The 18,938-nt window shown below is 40.3% G+C and overlaps 1 protein-coding gene across 1 annotated transcript in view; it reads right to left on the reverse strand.

The window, feature by feature from the left end:
* The window catches only part of RFC1 (replication factor C subunit 1), a 38,716-nt gene extending 21,582 nt beyond the window's left edge, over positions 1 to 17,134 (reverse strand). The window contains exons 1-6 of the mRNA XM_032224221.1: positions 17,028 to 17,134; positions 10,326 to 10,451; positions 9,005 to 9,080; positions 7,371 to 7,484; positions 2,429 to 2,661; positions 1,193 to 1,261 (exon numbers count right to left, since the gene is read on the reverse strand). Coding sequence (XP_032080112.1) covers positions 1,193 to 1,261; positions 2,429 to 2,661; positions 7,371 to 7,484; positions 9,005 to 9,080; positions 10,326 to 10,451; positions 17,028 to 17,030 — 621 coding nt within the window. The 5' untranslated portion in view covers positions 17,031 to 17,134. The remainder of the gene's footprint in view (positions 1 to 1,192; positions 1,262 to 2,428; positions 2,662 to 7,370; positions 7,485 to 9,004; positions 9,081 to 10,325; positions 10,452 to 17,027) is intronic.
* Positions 17,135 to 18,938: the final 1,804 nt, after the last annotated feature.

Consider the following 18,938-nt stretch of genomic DNA (forward strand, 5'->3'; position numbering starts at 1 on the left):
TTTATTTCAATATATTTGCAGCTAACCTATTTATATCAAAGCCCTTTTCTTAATGACCGCAATAAAGTGATTTGATTTGATAAAGCCCAAAATTGCTTTAAAGGAGCTGAATTCATAAGCGAGATCTAACCACTCTGATGTCACATTGGTTCCAATTTTGGACACCATCTCAGGTAGAATAATTTCTGGACATTACGACTATCTCTAACCCCTCATGCTTATAATTTGAATTGGAAATGAGTCTGGGTTACAGAAATATACCTATATCGAGGGGATGGTTCAGTGATTGAAGGCAGAAAAACACAATAATCTCTCAACTGGAAACCACCTGTGACTCTGCAGGCATTGCCAATTTCTGATGGTTTAAACCAGTGTTTCTCAACCTTGGTGACTTTAAGTCGTGTGGACTTCAACTCCCAGAATTCCCCAGCCAGCTATGCTAACCCCTAACCCTAACCCTAAACTTTTCACAACATTGAGTATTAAAATCATTGCCACCATGTTCAAAATCTTCCTGATGTGCTTTCTTAAATAAATGTGTGGTCGGATCAAATACTTGTCAGTTTGATTTGCAAGAGAAGTTATTTTTAGATGATGATTCATCTCATTTTAAATAGTGACTAATTCTCTGCTACTTTTGAATTATTATTTATAACATGGCTCTGTATTTACAGTATATTGTTTTTGAAAAGGCAACCAGCTGGAACTTCTTACTGGCAGAATAAATATTTAACAAGCAATAACAAGAAGTAGGACAAAAGAGAAGGATGAAAAGACCCATGCATGTCTTTTAACTCACGATCATCACAAATTTTACTTTCAATATTACTTTCAACTTCTTTCAATATTACTTCCCAATTATTAAGTCTATTTCGTGTAGGCAGCATTGTGGATTTGTTTTAAAAGTTTCAATGACTCTCATGTAAGGCTACAAAATTCGTGAGTTTACTCATAAATTTACAGAGTTTACAGTTACTAGAACAAAGTTTCAGAAAAAGCTAGTTTATAAAGCAGTTCTCATCGCAGTCCTCCTAAGGATGAAGTGATTTTATTTTTTGTAAATTGGGGAAAAATTGTTTTTATAAAAAAAAACCTGTTTAATAAAAATATTTTATTAAAAGAAATTTTTTAAAAAGGAACCGTGTATTAAATGCTAAGTTATGTAAGACAAGAGAATTCTACCCGATGTTACCTTTGAATTCTCTTCCAGCTGTAGTTCTTTAGCGATGGCCTCATCATTGATGGTAGGATCCTTGCTTGGCTACATCACATCCAAAGAAGAAGCAGAATGAGATTAGTCCGATGTTCATATTTACATTCTTCTTGTAACTCAGTTTAAGGCCGACTTGCTGTTTTGTCTTCTCTACAGGACACATTTTCAAATTACTGCTCTCGTGTTCGTTCATTCACTCATTCATTCATTCATCCATCCATTCATTCATCCATTCACTCATTCATTCAATTTATGCCCCCCGTAACTCTGCCAAGTGACTCTGCGTGGCTTCCAATACCCCAAAGGACAGAATAAAAAAAAAATTGCAGGACCAATATATTAAAACATCAGACGTTGAAGTTCAGATGATAAGAACCAAGGTCTAAGCGGATCACAGATTTTTTTTTTCTCTCTATAAGTCAGTGATGGCTAATCTTTTTGTTGTCGCATGCCAAACGCATGTGCGCATGCACGCCCATAATGCAATGCGCACACAGAGCCCCCATTACCTATGCCCCCCTATGCATACGCGTGCGATGTCCTCTTGCCACACCCGTGCTCTCCCCGCACATGTGTCCGTGCCCCCTCCCCTTGTACATGCATGCATGTCTCCCATGCACACACACCCTGCGCGGCATAGACCCAAAAAATAGCTGGCCAGTGGGAGCCGCGCGTTCATGCACGGCGGAGCTGAACAGGGGCAACGGCTCTCATGCCCAGAGAGGGCTCTGTGTGCCACCTGTGGCACTCATGCCATAGGTTCGCCATCACGGCTATAGATGGTCCTCAACTTACAACAGTTCATTTAGTGACCGTTCTGAAAAAAAAGGGGGACCAATGCCTGTTTGTCACGCTTCCGACGGCTGCAGCAATCCCTGTGGTCGCGTGATCAAAATTCAGACGCTTGGCAACTGATTCGTATTTATGACGGTTGCAGTGTGCTGGGGGGACATGTGGTCCCCTTTTGTGACCTCCCGGCAGGCAAAGTCAATGGGGAAACCAGATTCACTTAACGACTGTGGCAGGAAAAGTCGTAAAACCAGGGCCAAGCTCACTTAACGAACGTTTCGCTTAGTAACATAAATATTGGGAGTCAGTTGTGATTTTAAACTGAGGGTTGGTTACCTGTGGTCTGTTTACAAGGATGTGAGAATGAGGAAAATTTCTGGCTCGTAAATAACACCCCTCAGACAGTAATATTTCTGCTTTACTCACTTCTTTTCGTTTGCTTGAAACCAGCTTCTTCTCTGACCGTTGAACGCTAACAGTCCCAAAGTAATCAATGACGGACGTTGGTGTCAGTTTCACAGGAGATAAGGGTTTGTTTTTGACTTTTGGTTTGGAATCCGGCTGGGAGGCTCCCGTCGTTCCTTGAGTCGCCTTCACCGGCTTCTCAAACTGTTGAACTTTCGGAGGGGGTTTCTTGCTAACGAAGTCCTCATCTTCATCTGGGGGACAAAAACAAAACGAAGAGGGGACATTAATGATTTCCCCAAGAACACAACGCCCAGCAAGGCCTCCTGGTTTCGAGCTGGCAACATTTTCCCCAAAAAGAAAAAAAAGAGAGAGATGTGAAAGCAACTGATCGGGTTATACGTTTCACAAAGAAATCTATCTCTCATTCAGACTTTCCTGAATAAATTTTGCAAAAGGAGAGAGAGAGAGAAAAAATCACCTTTATTTGTTCAAATAGATTCTGCTTTTAAAGTTGAGTGGGAAGGGGTGGTGGGTTCAGGGGCAGAAAATCTCCTCTAGGAAATGCTTTAATTTTTAATTAAAGGTAAAGGTTCCCCTCGCGCATATGTGCTAGTTGTTCCCGACTCTAGGGGGCGGTGCTCATCTCAGTTTCAAAGCCAAAGAGCCAGCGCTGTCCGAAGACGTCTCCGTGGTCATGTGGCCAGCATATGACTAAACACCTAAACAGCGCACGGAACGCTGTTACCTTCCCACCAAAGGTGGTTCCTATTTTTCGACTTGCATTTTTACATGCTTTCGAACTGCTAGGTTGGCAGAAGCTGTGACAAGTAACAGGAGTTCACACCGTTACGCAGCGCTAGGGATTCAAACCGCCAAATTACTGACCTTTCTGATCGACAAGCTCAGCATCTTAGCGACTGAGCCACTGCGTCCTTTTAATTTTTACCAGCTGACCAAAAGAAGAATTCCTAACAATTTAAAATGGGAAGGCCATCCTGTCTGGAGTTGAATCTGAGACCCAATAAATATTCAGGATACAGAATTTACACCCTTTCAGAGAGAAACTTACAATCATTGGTGATATCTCCATTAAAAAGGCGTATTTACCAAAAAATTAATTCTCAAAACTGGCAGCCAGCGTCCCCATAGAACCATTTTGGTTCTGAAAATGAATATTTCCAGTACAAATTTAAAATATGATTAGACCACTGTTCAAACACTGCCCTCCAATGATGATATACGAAGAGGATTTTATGCTTTCCTGCAGCGACATTAAAATTGCATGTAATTCGAGCATGAGTAATTTAGGTAACATGGTTACGGCTCTCTTAAGGGAAAAATGTCAAATTCTACGCTATAATAAAAACATAAAATTGATCCCCTGAATCTATTCAGGCCTTAGTCTCATTTTTCACCCTAAAGAAACTTAAAACAGATATGAATAGATCTTCAGCAATTCTAACCACTGCCTCCCGCTATCTTTACATTTTATTTTTTTAAACCTAACACCACTGGGATTAAGTCCTTCTAGCAACTTTTTAAAAAACATTTATTGAAAATTAAAAACTTTAAAAAACAAGTAACTGTAAAAATAGTTTTGTATAAGTTACAATCCTTTTTGACAGTGCTAACGTAATCATTTGTTATTCAAATACATTTTTATACATTCCTAATTATTCCTATATCTATACATCTACTGTATTTTTCGGAGTATAAATCATACCTTTTTCCCTCAAAAAAGAGGGTGAAAATCTGGGTGCGTCTGATACACTGAATACAGCATTTTTTTTGCCTCCCGAAACCCCACTCCCTTTGCAAAAATGGCTATTCATAGCCATTAGGAGGCTTCCAGAGTGCTCCTGGGAGCTGAAGGGCAAAAACACCCTTGATTTTGTGAAAAATGGGCCTGTTTTTTGCTTGTTTTTGCCCTCCCCAGCCCCTAGGAGCATTCTACACGCCTCCCAAACCTTTTGGGGGGGGGGCGAAAAACACGATGCACGGGGTGGGTTTTGGGGAGGCCAAAAATGCTGCATTCAGTGTTTAAGGCATACCCAGCTTTTCACCCACTTTTAAGGGGGGAAAAGGTGCGTCTTATACTCTGAAAAATACAGTAATTTACTGAAATGAATTGATTTGTGGCAAGGAAATGTATAGAACTATTGTTATAGGAATTGCGTTCCTTGGAAATTAAGAATAGGGGCAACACTGGGAAACTCTTGAAGGATTACAATATCCCCATTTTAAGCTCTAAACTTGTTTCAGATTCCGCATGGATGCGAAGACAAAGAGCGGAAGACAAGTCCTTCCGACCAGCTCTGATTCTGGAATAGATTCCTCGATTTCAGTTGACTCTAGACTTAAGGCCAAGTCATCAATTGTACAGCTAGTCCTCAACTTGCAACTGTTTTTTTAGGGACCATTCAGAGTTACAACGGCCCAGGAAAAAAGTGACTTATGATCGTTTTCCACACTTACGACTGCGTCACGTGATCAAAATTTGGCCGCTTGGCAACTGGTTCGTATTTATGACCAGGGTCACGTGAAAGGAAAATCAATGAGGAAACCAGATTTGCTTAACTACCCTGGGGCTAACTTTAATAACTGCAGTGATGCCCTTAACGACGGTAATAAGAAAGGTAAAATGGAGAAAAAGCCCACTTCACCCACGTCACGCTCGGCAACATGGATTTTCGGCTCAATTGTGGTCGTATGTCGAGGACTACCCCGTCCATGACTTGTAGCAGGCTGACCATTGAAAAATAAAGTCGACAATTTTTCAGAACATTTGCCGAGGGACCAAGAAACCCACGAGGGACCAAGAAACCCAATCAACTGCCTGTAGATAAAGCAGCCTGTGTGTGTGTGTGTGTGATAGGTCATTTATTCTTATCACAACTAGACAAAAAATGTAGTCTGACTTCACAACCGGCCTCGACCAAAGTTTTTGTAGAAATCCACTTCCAAGGTTGTTTACAGTGAAGACAAAAGAAATCATAAGAGCTGATTAAAAACAAACAAACAATGTAACAGTAACTTTCCGTCTTTATCTAACTGAGATAAAGGCCCTTTGATCGTCATTAAGATTAAGAGGCCCTGGGAACAATGTGTCCTTCGAGATCATCAGACCAAGAGGTGGTTATCTTGGAATGCAAGGGGATTGGGCAGGTGATCTCAGAGAAAAGGCACTCCAAAGTTTGCTGAGATTTGCAAAGGGGTAAAGAGGCCGCTTGGAGGCAACCTCATCCTGCCCTTTGGCCCTCCTGAATTTCATAATCAGCCAGGGACACAGCAAGAGTTGTGTTGCAAAAGTGGTGAGGTCCCTCTTAACTTTCCATACAATCCTCCTGGTAGAGCTAGTGGAGGCCACGTGGGCAAGGCGCCAAGATTTCCTACCTAGGACACGATCGTGGCCTCCAGGGATGTCCAAACCCATCCAGAACGTGTCACTAAGGAGTGGAAGTCGAAATATCGCAGGAACAAAAGGCAACGGAACAGGAGCTTGCAGAAATTCAGACTGCAAATCACAACCACGGGACTGCAAGTCACTCTCTGTGCACACACACACACACACGTAGGTGTATACATATCATCGTGTGTATGTATATCTATGAGTGTGTATAGGTATGTATGGGTATACACAGAGACAGAGGGAGGGACGGAGAGGAAAAGAAGGGGGGACGGAGGAAGAAAAAGAGGGAGGGAGGGAGAAAGAGAGGGGGAGAGAAAGAAAGAGACGCAGGGAGGGAGAAAGAGGGAGGGAGAGGAAGAGAGGAAGAAAAAGAGGGAGGGAGGGAGAAAGAAAGACAGGGAGGGAGGGGGAAAGAGGGAGGGAGAGGAAGAGAGGGGGAGGAAGAAAAAGAGGGAGGGAAAAAGAAAGGGAAGAGAAAGAAAGAGACAGGGAGGGGTAGAGAGGAAGAGAGGGGGAGGGAGGGAGGGAGAAAGAGGGGGAGAAAAAGAGAGAGAGCCAGGGAGGGAGACTTCTGCTTGAGCTGGAATTTGGACTAGAAGACCTCTAAGATCCCTTCCAACACTATTATTCTATGCCTGGGATGACAAACCTATGGCACGGGTGCCACAGGTGGCACGCGGAACCATTTGTCAGGGCACCGTTGACCTGTTAGCTGGCCAGTATGCATGTGTGCACTGGCCAGCTGAGTTCAGCCATTTTTAAAGCCATTTTTCACCCTCCCCAAGCTCCAAAGGCTTTATAGGAGCCTGGAGAGGGTGAAAAGAGCCCTCCCCCCACAGGCCCTCCGGAGGCTTCAGGAGCTTCCCTGAAGCCTCTGGAGTCCAAAAAACTGGTCCTATGGGCAAACAGGAAGTTCAGGAACTGCCTTCCAGTTTACTTGGAGGGACAGTTTAAGCCCTCCGGAGGCTTCAGGGAAGCCTCCTGAAGGTCCCTGAAGCCTCCCGAGGGCCTCCCGGGGGGGCGGGGGGGCGGGGGAGGCTCTTTTCACTCTCCCCAGGTTCCTATAAAGCCTCTGGAGCCTGGGGAGGGCAAAAAGCATGGAAAAATGGGGGAGCTCCTCTCCTGCGGGCATGCGCATGTGTGTGTTGCACATTGCATTATGGGTGCGCCACGTCTGCGCACGACCCTCCCCTGAGCTCCCCTTCTTATGGCACGTGAGCCAAAAAAGATTTGCCATTGCTGTTCTATGCTCTAAAACCCTCCAGTCTTAAAAAGGTTTTGAAACTGGCACAAATTTCTAGACATTCCGCGAAAAAGGTCTCAGAAATTCCAAGAGTTATTAACAACCTTTCTTTAAATATACAGTGATTTAAACAAATATAATGCTTCATACACATTTAAAACTAAGCCCACTTATTCATCAAACACAAATCCAGTTCTGCAGCAACTTTGCAATATACCACAAATGTAATTTCCTCAACCATCATTTTACAATATGACTTCAATTTAAAGACCCCCCCCCCACCCAATTTATTTCCAGCGGAACATTACCTGTTTCTGAAACGTAAACCACAGGATCCGCCTTTAGCAGTTTAGCAGGATTCGGAGAGAGCTTTCTCTCTGGCGGCTTAGATTTTTTGATTGATGGTACCTCCTCTTCAGAATCTGAATTAAACAGCATTATTTTTTTAATTGTATCCATCCACAAGTAAAAACACTCTGAGAGAAACCCTTCCAGGGCCACTTCAGTGTTGGTCTAAACCTTGGTAAATTTAACATCCAGAAATTCTCTGCCTAGGCTAGATTATTTGTCAACATTGTTATTGAATTGTAAAGTACTATAAAATACAAAACACAAAAGTAAATAGAAAAGCAGTGGGGAGGAAGAGAAGTGAGGAAGCGTAGGAAAAAAAAGAAAAAGAAGCATTGACTTCTGACCCTCTCTGTTGCAGTAAAATAAGGCACAAACATCAAATCCCAACTTTTTGCTTTTTCATAATACGAACAAGCCATTTCTATAAAGATCTATCAATCTAAAACTCAAAATCAAAGTTTCATTTTTTGATTGAGCCAGCGCTGTCCGAAGACGTCTCCGTGGTCATGTGGCCGGCATGACTCAACGCCGAAGGCGCACAAAGAGCTCTTCCCTTCCCACCAAAGGTGGTGCTTATTTTTCTACTTGCATTTTTTACATGCTTTCGGATTGCTAGGTTGGCAGAAGCTGGGACAAGTAATGGGAGCTCACGCAGCGCTAGGGATTCGAACCACCAAAGTGCTGACCTTTCTGATCGACAAGCTCAGTGTCTAAACATAAATGCTGACTACCATAAACTTCTTCACTTGGTACATATCTAAAAATGTTTGTTTTCCTATTTCAAAAGTTCCAGTGTTTCTATATTATGACTGCAGGAGAATGGCTTTCTCTGATCCGCCTCATTCATGGAATGTCCTAATGCTGTATCATGAAAGAACAGGCACACTAAACAAGGAAGACACACCCTGTTGCTTCCCAAACATTTTGGATGTCAGTTTCCATAATCCTCCATCGTCCATGGGGAAGAGTTATGGGAGATATCTTACATATTAAGAGTGTGTAGATCACACAGGAGGACAAAATCTTTAACAACTGTTTACGATTTAAATAATTTATGATCATTTATGATTTAGGTCCCTAAATCAAACCTCAGAATCACAGAAAGTACAAGAGATTTAAAAAAAAAAACTAATTCAGAGTTCTTGGATCACGTTTGCCAATTAAACGGAGGACAGTGAGATGAATGGGGAGGTGAATGGGGAACAAGCCCAACCTAATAGATCAGTGATGTTAATGTTATGTTTGAAACTGATACCCTCCAGGTAATTTTTTTTCACAGTATTTTCCATCATTTCTGGCCGTGATGGTTGACACTGATGAAAGCTGTAGCTGAAACCATCTGAAGGGCACGGCATTGCGGAAGGCTTTAAATAAAACTTTTGCCCAATTAATTTCACGTGAGGGGAGTGATTTAATCCTGAATCCAGGGATGCCTTAATTCTAGTTACACATTTTATGCAATTAATGAACGAAAATTATTGGGGAAAAAACCTATGGAGTTTCCCCAGTTGTCGCTCCCAGGGAAATCTTAGCAAGCAGAAATCATTGTAGTGACAGAAAATAAACCTGGAGCGTCGGTTATAAGGCTTACCTGAATCATAAATGATCCTCTTTTTCTTATTCGCCTTTTTTTGCTTGAAATCCTCTTCGCGAGGCAAACTTTTCACCTACGTAAAGTGGCTCGTTATTCATCAGAACTATTCTGTCAATATTAACTCATTTATGCAATGCTGCATGTATCAATAAGCTTACCTTGTACGAGACCCATTTCCTTAACCTAAACTAAGTATTCGTAATGAGAGGTCTCCCACTTGCAAAGGTCTTGCACTCCTCCTAAAACACCAAGAGACCACCACCCAATTCCAGTGCCTACCAATGGGTGTGAGGGACATAGAGGCATTGGGGGACATGCTAGGCCCATAGGTGGTTTTCCAGCCCCTGGTCCTGGTCCCATCCTCCACCCAAACGGTGGGTGGAGGTGCCATGAGCGGATCCTCCCTAGATACGGGGTGCAAGGTTGCTTTACTGGATGCTCCAGCCCGGTCGGATCGGGGTGCCAACCCGCAAAGCATACTTGGCCTGCTCTCGAGTTGCCATAGGTAAGAGCCACAACCAGCACATTCCACGCATACCTTTCTCAAGGCTGTATCCTAGGTTACCTGCACCAGCCTGAGGGGCGTGATCTCTACAGGCCCCAAAAGTGCTCTGTTAATAATAATGTGATTTATGACACACCCTGGGGGGAGGGTGGGGAAACAGGGTCATAATTGGGATGTAAATTACGTGGGGTCAGAGCTGGCTGCACTTGGGTGCTTGCTGACATGTTGTTCCTAATAAATAACTGGATTTCCTTTGAAGCTTGGCTCGAGGCTCATGATTTAATTACCCTGACAGCAAGCCAGCTTTGACCCCACGCCAGTTTCTTCTCAATCAAAGGAGCTCTTGTGCCAGCCTCTCGGAATTGGCACAGCGTTTGGTTCTGGGGGCTTGGTCTCCTGCTCGGCAGACTTCATCACTGATTTTGAAGACTACATCACTGAAGGCTTTCAAGAAAAGACCATACAGCCACCTGTCTCAAATGGCTTAGGCGTCTCCTCCTTGAGCAGGGGGTTGGATTAAAAGACCTCTAAGGTCCTTTCCAACTCTATTTTGACTGATCTTCGACTAACCCACAAAATCATTTATTTGATTGATATAGCTGCCAATCTGGTTGGCTTACAACAAGTAAAAGCAACCAAAATATAAATTTAAGGACAGCAACACATGAAGCATAATATCTCTGAAGTATAAAATGATCCAGCCAATCATCAGGGAAAGTTTTGGCAAATTAAACACTCCAGAAAAAGACACCACTTCAAAAAGATCATAAAGCCGTCATTAAACATATTTTAAACTAAACATTATATACTCACCTTGATTTCTTTTAGCGTCGATGTTCCCCCTGAATTCCTCTCTTTATTCTGGGGTTTCTCCTTTCTCGCAATGCCACATTCAGGTTTCTTTCCTGGAGTTACAACGCCAAAGAATTTACGGATATCCTGGTAAAGGAAGCCATAAAACAACATCAAATTCGATCTTTTCTTCTGCAAAATTTCAGGACGTACACCTGGCATACAATACCTATCGCGAAGCATAAATGCCTGTGGTTTAAGAACTGGACTCAATTTTATTTTCCAATTTATTGAGAACACTATAATTTGCTAGCAAATTTAAACAGTGTAACGCTCAGCTATATACTGTAAATCCTTGAATCAATTTCTGTTAGAAATATTGACTGCAATTTAATCAGTAGTTAGAATATTTTTTAGTCCTTTGCTCTACATCAGGGGGGGGGGGACACACACTACGTAAGCCATTTATGTCCAAATGTATAGGTGCAATCTCAACAGATATAATTTGATGCTTAAATTTCCAATACGTCTTTGGAATAAGATTAAAATAAGCTTTGGATCAAAATTAATGTACATTTTAAGTAGGATTTAACGAGATTTTTTAAATAGCAAGTTAAAGACCCTAGAGTATATGTGGCTAAATTGTGTTTACTTTGCAAGGATGGCAGCTTTATTTAACCCATCAGATTTTCAACCATGCCATTGAGGTTTCATTTAATACTTCTATTTTTTTGGGAAGTAAGATATGATTTCTCTCTTATTTGAGCCTGTTTGAAGAGCAACTATATAACATCTTTGAAATCTTGGCAGTTTTTAAAAGACAAATATATTAAATCAGGGATCATTGTTACTTGCTTTCAAAACTGTTGGCCACACTTAGTAATTAATTGCTAAACAATTGTATTTTTGATCCTACATCAACGTGATGTAGGATCAACTTATGTGATGTTATACATTTTATAATTTAAATTTGAAAATAGCATGGAAGACCTTCCTTTGGAATGCCTAGGCAAAGAAACTAGTACATTAACCGCACAGATTTTAATCCATGCTTTAAAAGATATTATTTTTGTTTGAGTTATGTTAGCTTGAAAAAAACTGATATAATTGAAGTATGCATTAACTACCAGTAAGGAATATTGCTTAGGTGCTGTAGAAACTTTTGAGAGTCTATCTACACTTTAACAAAATCCAACACAATTTTATGAAGTATTACAAGGTGAAATTAAATTTACCATCAGTTATATTTGATTTGTAGAAGGAAGAATTAGAACAATATTGAATTCTGGCAAATCAATGGGTACATATATTTAAAAAATGCGAACATGATTTCTGAGTGAGTTCCTCAAAAACAAATTTCAGATCTATTGGACCATCCAGAAAAGTGTAAAAAAGAAAGGATATTAGATGTCTTATAATGTCACCAATAATAAAAAAGGGTGAAGGAATTATAAGTGACATAGTAACCTATGACTTGTATTGTTGTATCTTATGATTCTTGATGAAGGTATTCTATTTTACTTTTCTTTATGTACACTGAGAACATAGGCACCAAAGACAAATTCCTTGTATGTCCAATCACACTTGGCTAATAAAGAATTCTATTCTATTCTATATTTTGTTCTGTTCCTTATTCCATTCCATTCCTTATTCTATTATATTCCATTTCATTCCATTCCATATTCTATTCTACTCCTTATTCCATTCCATTCCTTATTCCATTCCATATTCCATTCCTTATTCTATTCTATTCCTTATTCCATATCATATTCCATTCCATTCCTTATTCTATTCCATATTCCATTCCATTCCTTATTCTATTCTATTCCATATTCCATTCCATTCCTTATTCTATTCTATTCCATTCCATATTCCATTCCATTCCATTCCTTATTCTATTCCTTATTCCATTCCTTATTCTATTCTATTCTATTCTATTCTATTCTATTCTAGTGTAGTGTAATAATGGCAAGGGCAGGGATATGTACTGACAATAGAGACTGGATATTCAGGGGAATGGAAGGATAATATTTCTTTGCAGTCATCTGGTTGTTAGCACTCTCCCTGAGAGCTCTTAAGGGTATATCCTTTCCCTCAGGGTCACCCTCCTGAGCTCCATTTTCACTGGCAGAGAGTTGCAGGAGTCCGTCGCAGCTGGAAATGGAGCTCAGGAGCCCGTTTTCGCTGGCAGAGCGCTTGGGACGCCACAGGCGCCCTGACACGAGTGACACTGAGCTGGCTGTACTCACCCTGGCCATGTCCATCCCGGCCCCTTGAGGTCAAACATAAGCCTGATGTGGCTCTCAATGAAATTGAGTTTGACACCTCTGGCATAAAGCATTGCTGCACAATCCAGATTTAATAAGCTTAACAAATGAATTAAATCTGTAAAGGTATTAATTATTGTATAATCTTTTTTTCTGTTAATTAGGAAGGGTATTTTATGTTTAGGATATTTAATTAACACCACATATTTTGGGACTTTTTGCTTTGGACGTATAATAATTATTCAGTATTTGTTCTTTCGTATTTCTGTATTTTGAGAAGTTAAATTAATAACAAAAAATTACTGAAACTTATTACCTATTTTTAACTCATTTGTTTGCTGAGGAATTATTCCATTGGATTCAACAAAATTAGGACTGGGCTATACAAACAAGCAGCTAATCAAACAGTAAAACAGTGAGTGCTATTTCATTTCATAATTGAAAAACACAGGTTGAGAGAGAGACTCATTAATTCACCCGGAAAGCAAATAAGCAGGAAGACATATTACAACAGCTCCTTGTGAAAAATTTCTGGACATGGAAAGAGTTGCACAGAAACACAAATATATGCATTTCCAGAATGTAACTTGCAACATATTAAAGTATAATCTGTCAATATTTTTACTCTCCATGGCTTCTGCAAACTTTGAATGCTATGTCACATAGCAAAACAAAACCTCCTTTGTTATCATTCTACTTCAAAGGCAGAGTAATAATTCTAATACTTCCAAATCAATATGTACATATTAAAGTGCTTAAATATGATTCATGCATCTGATGCCACTCAGTTAAAGTGCCTAGCTATCCACTGCATTTTATGGTAACTACATGCTTTTGAGCTGATGATCAAAAAAACGGTCATATTTATTTACTTTAGGTGCTAAACTATATTATTCTACAAAAAGATTTAAATGTATTCTCATAACCAATTATATATTTATCTTACATTGTCTTGCAACTCAACATTAAGTAAACTAAGATCATGGCATCCGGCCCTCTCAATTCCTGGCAAATAGATCGGGAAGAAATAGAGGTAGGGACAGATTTTATTTTCCTGGGCTCCAAGATCCCTGCAGAGGGGGATTGCAGCCAAGAAATCAAAAGAGGCTTTCTCCTGGGGAGGAAAGCTATGGCAAATCTAGAGAGCCTACTAAAAAGCAGAGACATCACCCTGCCAACAAAAGTGCGTATAGCCAAGGCTATGGTTTTCCCAGTTGCCATGGATGGCTGTGGAAGTTGGACCTTAAGGAAGGCTGAGCGCCAAAGAATGGAGGCCTTTGAACTCTGGTGCTGGAGAAGACTCCTGCAAGTCCCTTGGACTGCAAGGCCACCCAACCGGTCAGTCCTGGAGGAGATCAATCCTGACTGCTCTTTAGAAGGCCGGATCCTGAAGAGGAAACTCAAAGACTGATGAGAAGGAAGGACTCCCTGGAGAAGAGCCTCATGCTGGGAAGGATGGAGGGCAAAAGAAGAAGGGGATGACAGAGAATAGGTGGCTGGATAGAGTCACCGAAGCAGTCGGCGTGAGCTTAAATGGACTCCAGAGGATGGGAGAGGACAGGAAGGCCTGGAAGAATGTTGTCCATGGGGTTGCAATGGTCAGACACAACTTTGCAACTAACAACAACAATCTTATGCAGATGGTCACTTAGCCCTGGATGAAACTGTTGAAGTTTGAGAAATGCTTTTGCAATTTCTTTTTTTATATATAAACATAGCATGCATATGTTCTTTTTAGAAAGCAAAGATTAAAAAAAAATAAGGTTGCAAGAAAAAAAATAAACTGTCTGATGTCTTTCTCCTCCCACATTAGAAACTAAAATGTTTTCCTCCCGATTTTACCAATTTTATCAGAGCACAAAGACAAAATTAAAGAAATGTGCAGATGTGAAGCCAGGAAATGTGTGCTTTGGCATACATCTGTATTTGCAAATACGGAGAGAAAAGCTAAATGTTGATACTGAACATTTCTGTTACTCAACAGAAAAAAAATAAAGCACTGGAAATTGAAGTACTGCAGGTATCAGATAAACTATAATTATTCCAAAACAATGAGAAAATATCCACTTTCCTACATGGTCGATTTTTAAAAAGATGGACAAAAATGCATGTTACATTGCAGTTTAATCTTTTTCAGATGCAAAAGAGGCACACTAATGCTTTGTGTTCTGCACTACATAAAATGGTCACTAACACAGTTGAATCATAAGTTTGATCCTGTGCTGAGTTTGCTACTATATTAGTTGACATCATGAGCATCCTTTCTCACCAAATTACATACAATTGCGTAAGACTGGACAAAACTTATCAAATTGAGATTTTAGAATATCAAAACATCATAAAAATCTAAAAATTTTAGAATATCAGCCTGCCTTGAAGATGCCAGCTTCCTAACAGAAGAGACAAAGATTGTGAAACCACTATCTATATTTAATACAGTACACAGTTATTGTACCTGCAGAAATGTTAACAGCCATGTTTATCAAGAAAGTCATTCCTATTGGGTCCTCAAGGACTTGCTCCTAAAAATGCATGCAATTGAAGGTCTAATCTATTGGTATTGATAACAATCTGTATCCTTGCCCTACATCCTTCGGAACCCAGACAATTATTGTTAACTGATACCAGGAGAATAAGTAGAGAAAAACAAGAGGTTTGACAAGCCAAGTTTGCAAGTTTTCTCATGCAAACATCTCAAAAGCAACAACAAGCCACTTCTAAACAAAAATTTGTACTCATTTGTGATCATTTCCACTCCATTCTATGAAGGCAGGATGTCTTTTTATCCATTAAACTGAACATCAACTGAAGAAAACACGGACTATTGAGGACAACTGCTCTCATCCTAAACTGTTTAGGGTAAGTGATTTTAGAATTAACAGGACAAGGGAGACAATGAATCATTCCTTATAAATTGCTATAAAAGCAAAGTATATAAAAGGTGTAGGCCAAATGTAGCTCTTCGGACTGACAAATACTTTCAATTTGCAGCCATTAAATAAATCCAAATGGCTGAAATTCACCACGCAAGAAATTCCAACAACCTCTGATTTCCAATAAAAAATATTTGGTCTCTGTGTTTGTGCAATTTTAGCAGATGAATATTTCTAAAGGCAATGAGAACAGCACTAATATACAGTATCCTTATAAATAAGGAGAATGGGACACTATCTATGATATATACGCAGAAAGGAAAGGTGTCACTTTGGGAGGGGGATATACTAAATTATAGGCAGTCCTCAATCTATAACAGTTCATTTAGTGACCGTTCAAAGTTACAATGGTGTGAAAAAATGTGACTTATGACCGTTTTACACACTTACGACCATTGCAGCATCCCCATGATCACGTGATCAAAATTTAGATGCTTGACAATTGATTCACATTTATGATGGTTGCAGTGTCCCAAGGTCATATGATCCCCCTTTTTAGGTCTTTTGTTTTTTAACAAGTTTTATTACAATTTTTCTTTTCCCCCCACCATATATATTTTATGGACAGAGTTTTGACCGGGTCACATCTTATACATCATATTCATAAGTTCAATATATTCTAATTTCCCCACTTCATCAATATTCATCTCTTTTATATAATATAAATAATGATATATCCTTTATCTTCTTCCATTTGTTCATTTAACTTAACTATCATTGCTATACATCTTTCGTTTAACTTCAACTAAGTGTTGTTAATTCATCTTTACAAATTAATCATTTTTCACCATAACTTTGTTATTCCAACTCCAACCCTTCTGGGTCCTTCTGACAAACAAAGTCAATGGGGAAGCCAGGCTCACTTAACAACCAGGTTATTAACTAATCAGCTGCAGGGATTCACTTAACAACTGGGGAGAAGAAAGGTGGTAAAATGGGGCAAAAACTGAACAAATGTCTCAGTTAATGAGACATTTGTTGAATTTTGCCCCATTTTACCACCTTTCTTCTCCCCAGTTGGTAATTTTGGGGTTCAAGTGTGGTCGTAAGTCGAGGACTACCTGTAATTTTAGGACACAGGAAACGTGATAACTTTTAAGACCTGTGGACTTCCAACTTCCAGAATTCCCCAGCCAGCAAGCGACTTATACAAAGTTTAATTTTAATAAGCGGGGGGCAATACAGAACAACACAGTTGGAAGAGTCCCTAAGAGGTCTTCTAGCCCAACCCCCTGCTCAAGCACATCTAATGTAGATAAAAGTAGATACACGGACTGATATGAGGAAGCTTGGCTTGACTTTCATTCCCTGGGACCGAAACCCAAATCTCTTCCCTGGCTCGAGCCTGAGGGAGAATAAAATGAAATTTCAGGGGGGAACTATAAGAGCCCGGTCGAAGGTTAAGTGCGACGAGAGGCCCCTTCCCCTCTTTTAAGACGGCCAGCCCTGGCTCCCGAGACCCCCTGACCGGCCCCGAGGACCAGGCCCGGGCGAGTAAGCCAGCCAGCCACGGCCTCCCTCACCATGTTCCGGCCTGACAGGGGACTCCGCCGTTTCCTTCACGACGCTTCCCGCGGCGGCGCGGCCATCTTGGCGCCAACGGGCCCGGCTCCCGCGCGCGCTGATGACGTCGCCGCGCCAAAAACAAAACAAAACAAACAAAAAAAGCGCGCGCGCGGGAGCCTCGACCCGCTGCTGAGGTAAAAGTGAGGCTCCCGCGGCTTCAGACCGCCCCGCCCTCTCGCCCCGCCCCCTTTGACTCTCGTCCGTCAGGAAAGCGGGCCAGGGTGGGACGAAGGAGGGGAGGGGTGGAGTCGAAGGAAAGGCTGCCGTTCCTCCGGGCGGCCGCTAGAGGGCCGCGAAGTTGGGGCCGGGGGGGGGGGGAGGAGGGTTGTGGTGCGGCCGGATGTGGTATTGCAGCCGAAATGGCGCCGCTGTGTTTGAACCGGGGCTTCGACCGTCGCTCAGGCGGAGTTCCCTGGAGGTACAATATATGAGGAAGCCACGAGGATATTTTATGCGATAAAAACTCATATCCCAGATTTTTAATAGAGATGGATGGATGGATGTGTGAGAGAGATAAATGAGAGAGAGCGAGAGAGCGCGAGAGAGATGATAGAAATAAATAGATAGGTAGATGATAGAAATAAGATGTGAGAGATAGATAAATGTGAGAGATGGATAGATGATATAGATAGAAAGAAATAAGATGTGAGAGATCGAGAGATAAATGTGAGAGATGGATAGATGATAGAAATAGATAGATGATAGAAATAAAATGTGAGAGATAAATATGAGAGATAGAGAGATAAATGTGAGAGATAGATGATAGAAATAGATAGATGATAGAAATAAGATGTGATAGATAAATAGATATGAGAGATAGAGAGATAAATGTGAGAGACAGAGAGATGATAGAAATGATATAGACAGACAGATAGATGATAGAAATAAAATGTGAGAGATAGAGAAATATGAGAGATAGAGAGATAAATGTGAGAGGTAGATGATAGAAATAGATAGATAGATGATAGAAATAAGATGTGATAGATAGATATGAGAGATAGAGAGATAAATGTGAGAGATAGAGAGATGATAGAAATGATATAGACAGACAGATAGATGATAGAAATAAAATGTGAGAGATAGAGAAATATGAGAGATAGAGAGATAAATGTGAGAGGTAGATGATAGAAATAGATAGATAGATGATAGAAATAAGATGTGATAGATAAATAGATATGAGAGATAGAGAGATAAATGTGAGAGACAGAGAGATGATAGAAATGATATAGACAGACAGATAGATGATAGAAATAAAATGTGAGAGATAGAGAAATATGAGAGATAGAGAGATAAATGTGAGAGGTAGATGATAGAAATAGATAGATAGATGATAGAAATAAGATGTGATAGATAGATATGAGAGATAGAGAGATAAATGTGAGAGATAGAGAGATGATAGAAATGATATAGACAGACAGATAGATGATAGAAATAAAATGTGAGAGATAAATATGAGAGATAGAGAGATAAATGTGAGAGATAGATGATAGAAATAGATAGATAGATGATAGAAATAAGATGTGATAGATAAATAGATATGAGAGATAGAGAGATAAATGTGAGAGATAGATAGTTGATAGAGATAGGTAGGTAGGTAGATAGATGATAGAAATAAGATGTGATAGATAGATATGAGAGATAGATAAATGTGAGAAATAGATGATAGATAGATAGATGATAGAAATAAGATGTGAGAGAGAGAGGGATAAATGTGAGAGATAAAGATAGAAATAGATAGATAGATGTGAGAGATAGAGATAAATGATAGAGATGCTAGAAATAGATAGATGTGAAAGATAGATAAGATAGATAAAAGAGGGAGAGATAGATGATAGAAATAGATGTGAGAGATAGATAAAAGAGAGGGA

This window comes from Thamnophis elegans, chromosome 9 (genome assembly GCF_009769535.1).
Source record: "Thamnophis elegans isolate rThaEle1 chromosome 9, rThaEle1.pri, whole genome shotgun sequence".
In the NCBI taxonomy this organism is placed as follows: domain Eukaryota; kingdom Metazoa; phylum Chordata; class Lepidosauria; order Squamata; family Colubridae; genus Thamnophis; species Thamnophis elegans.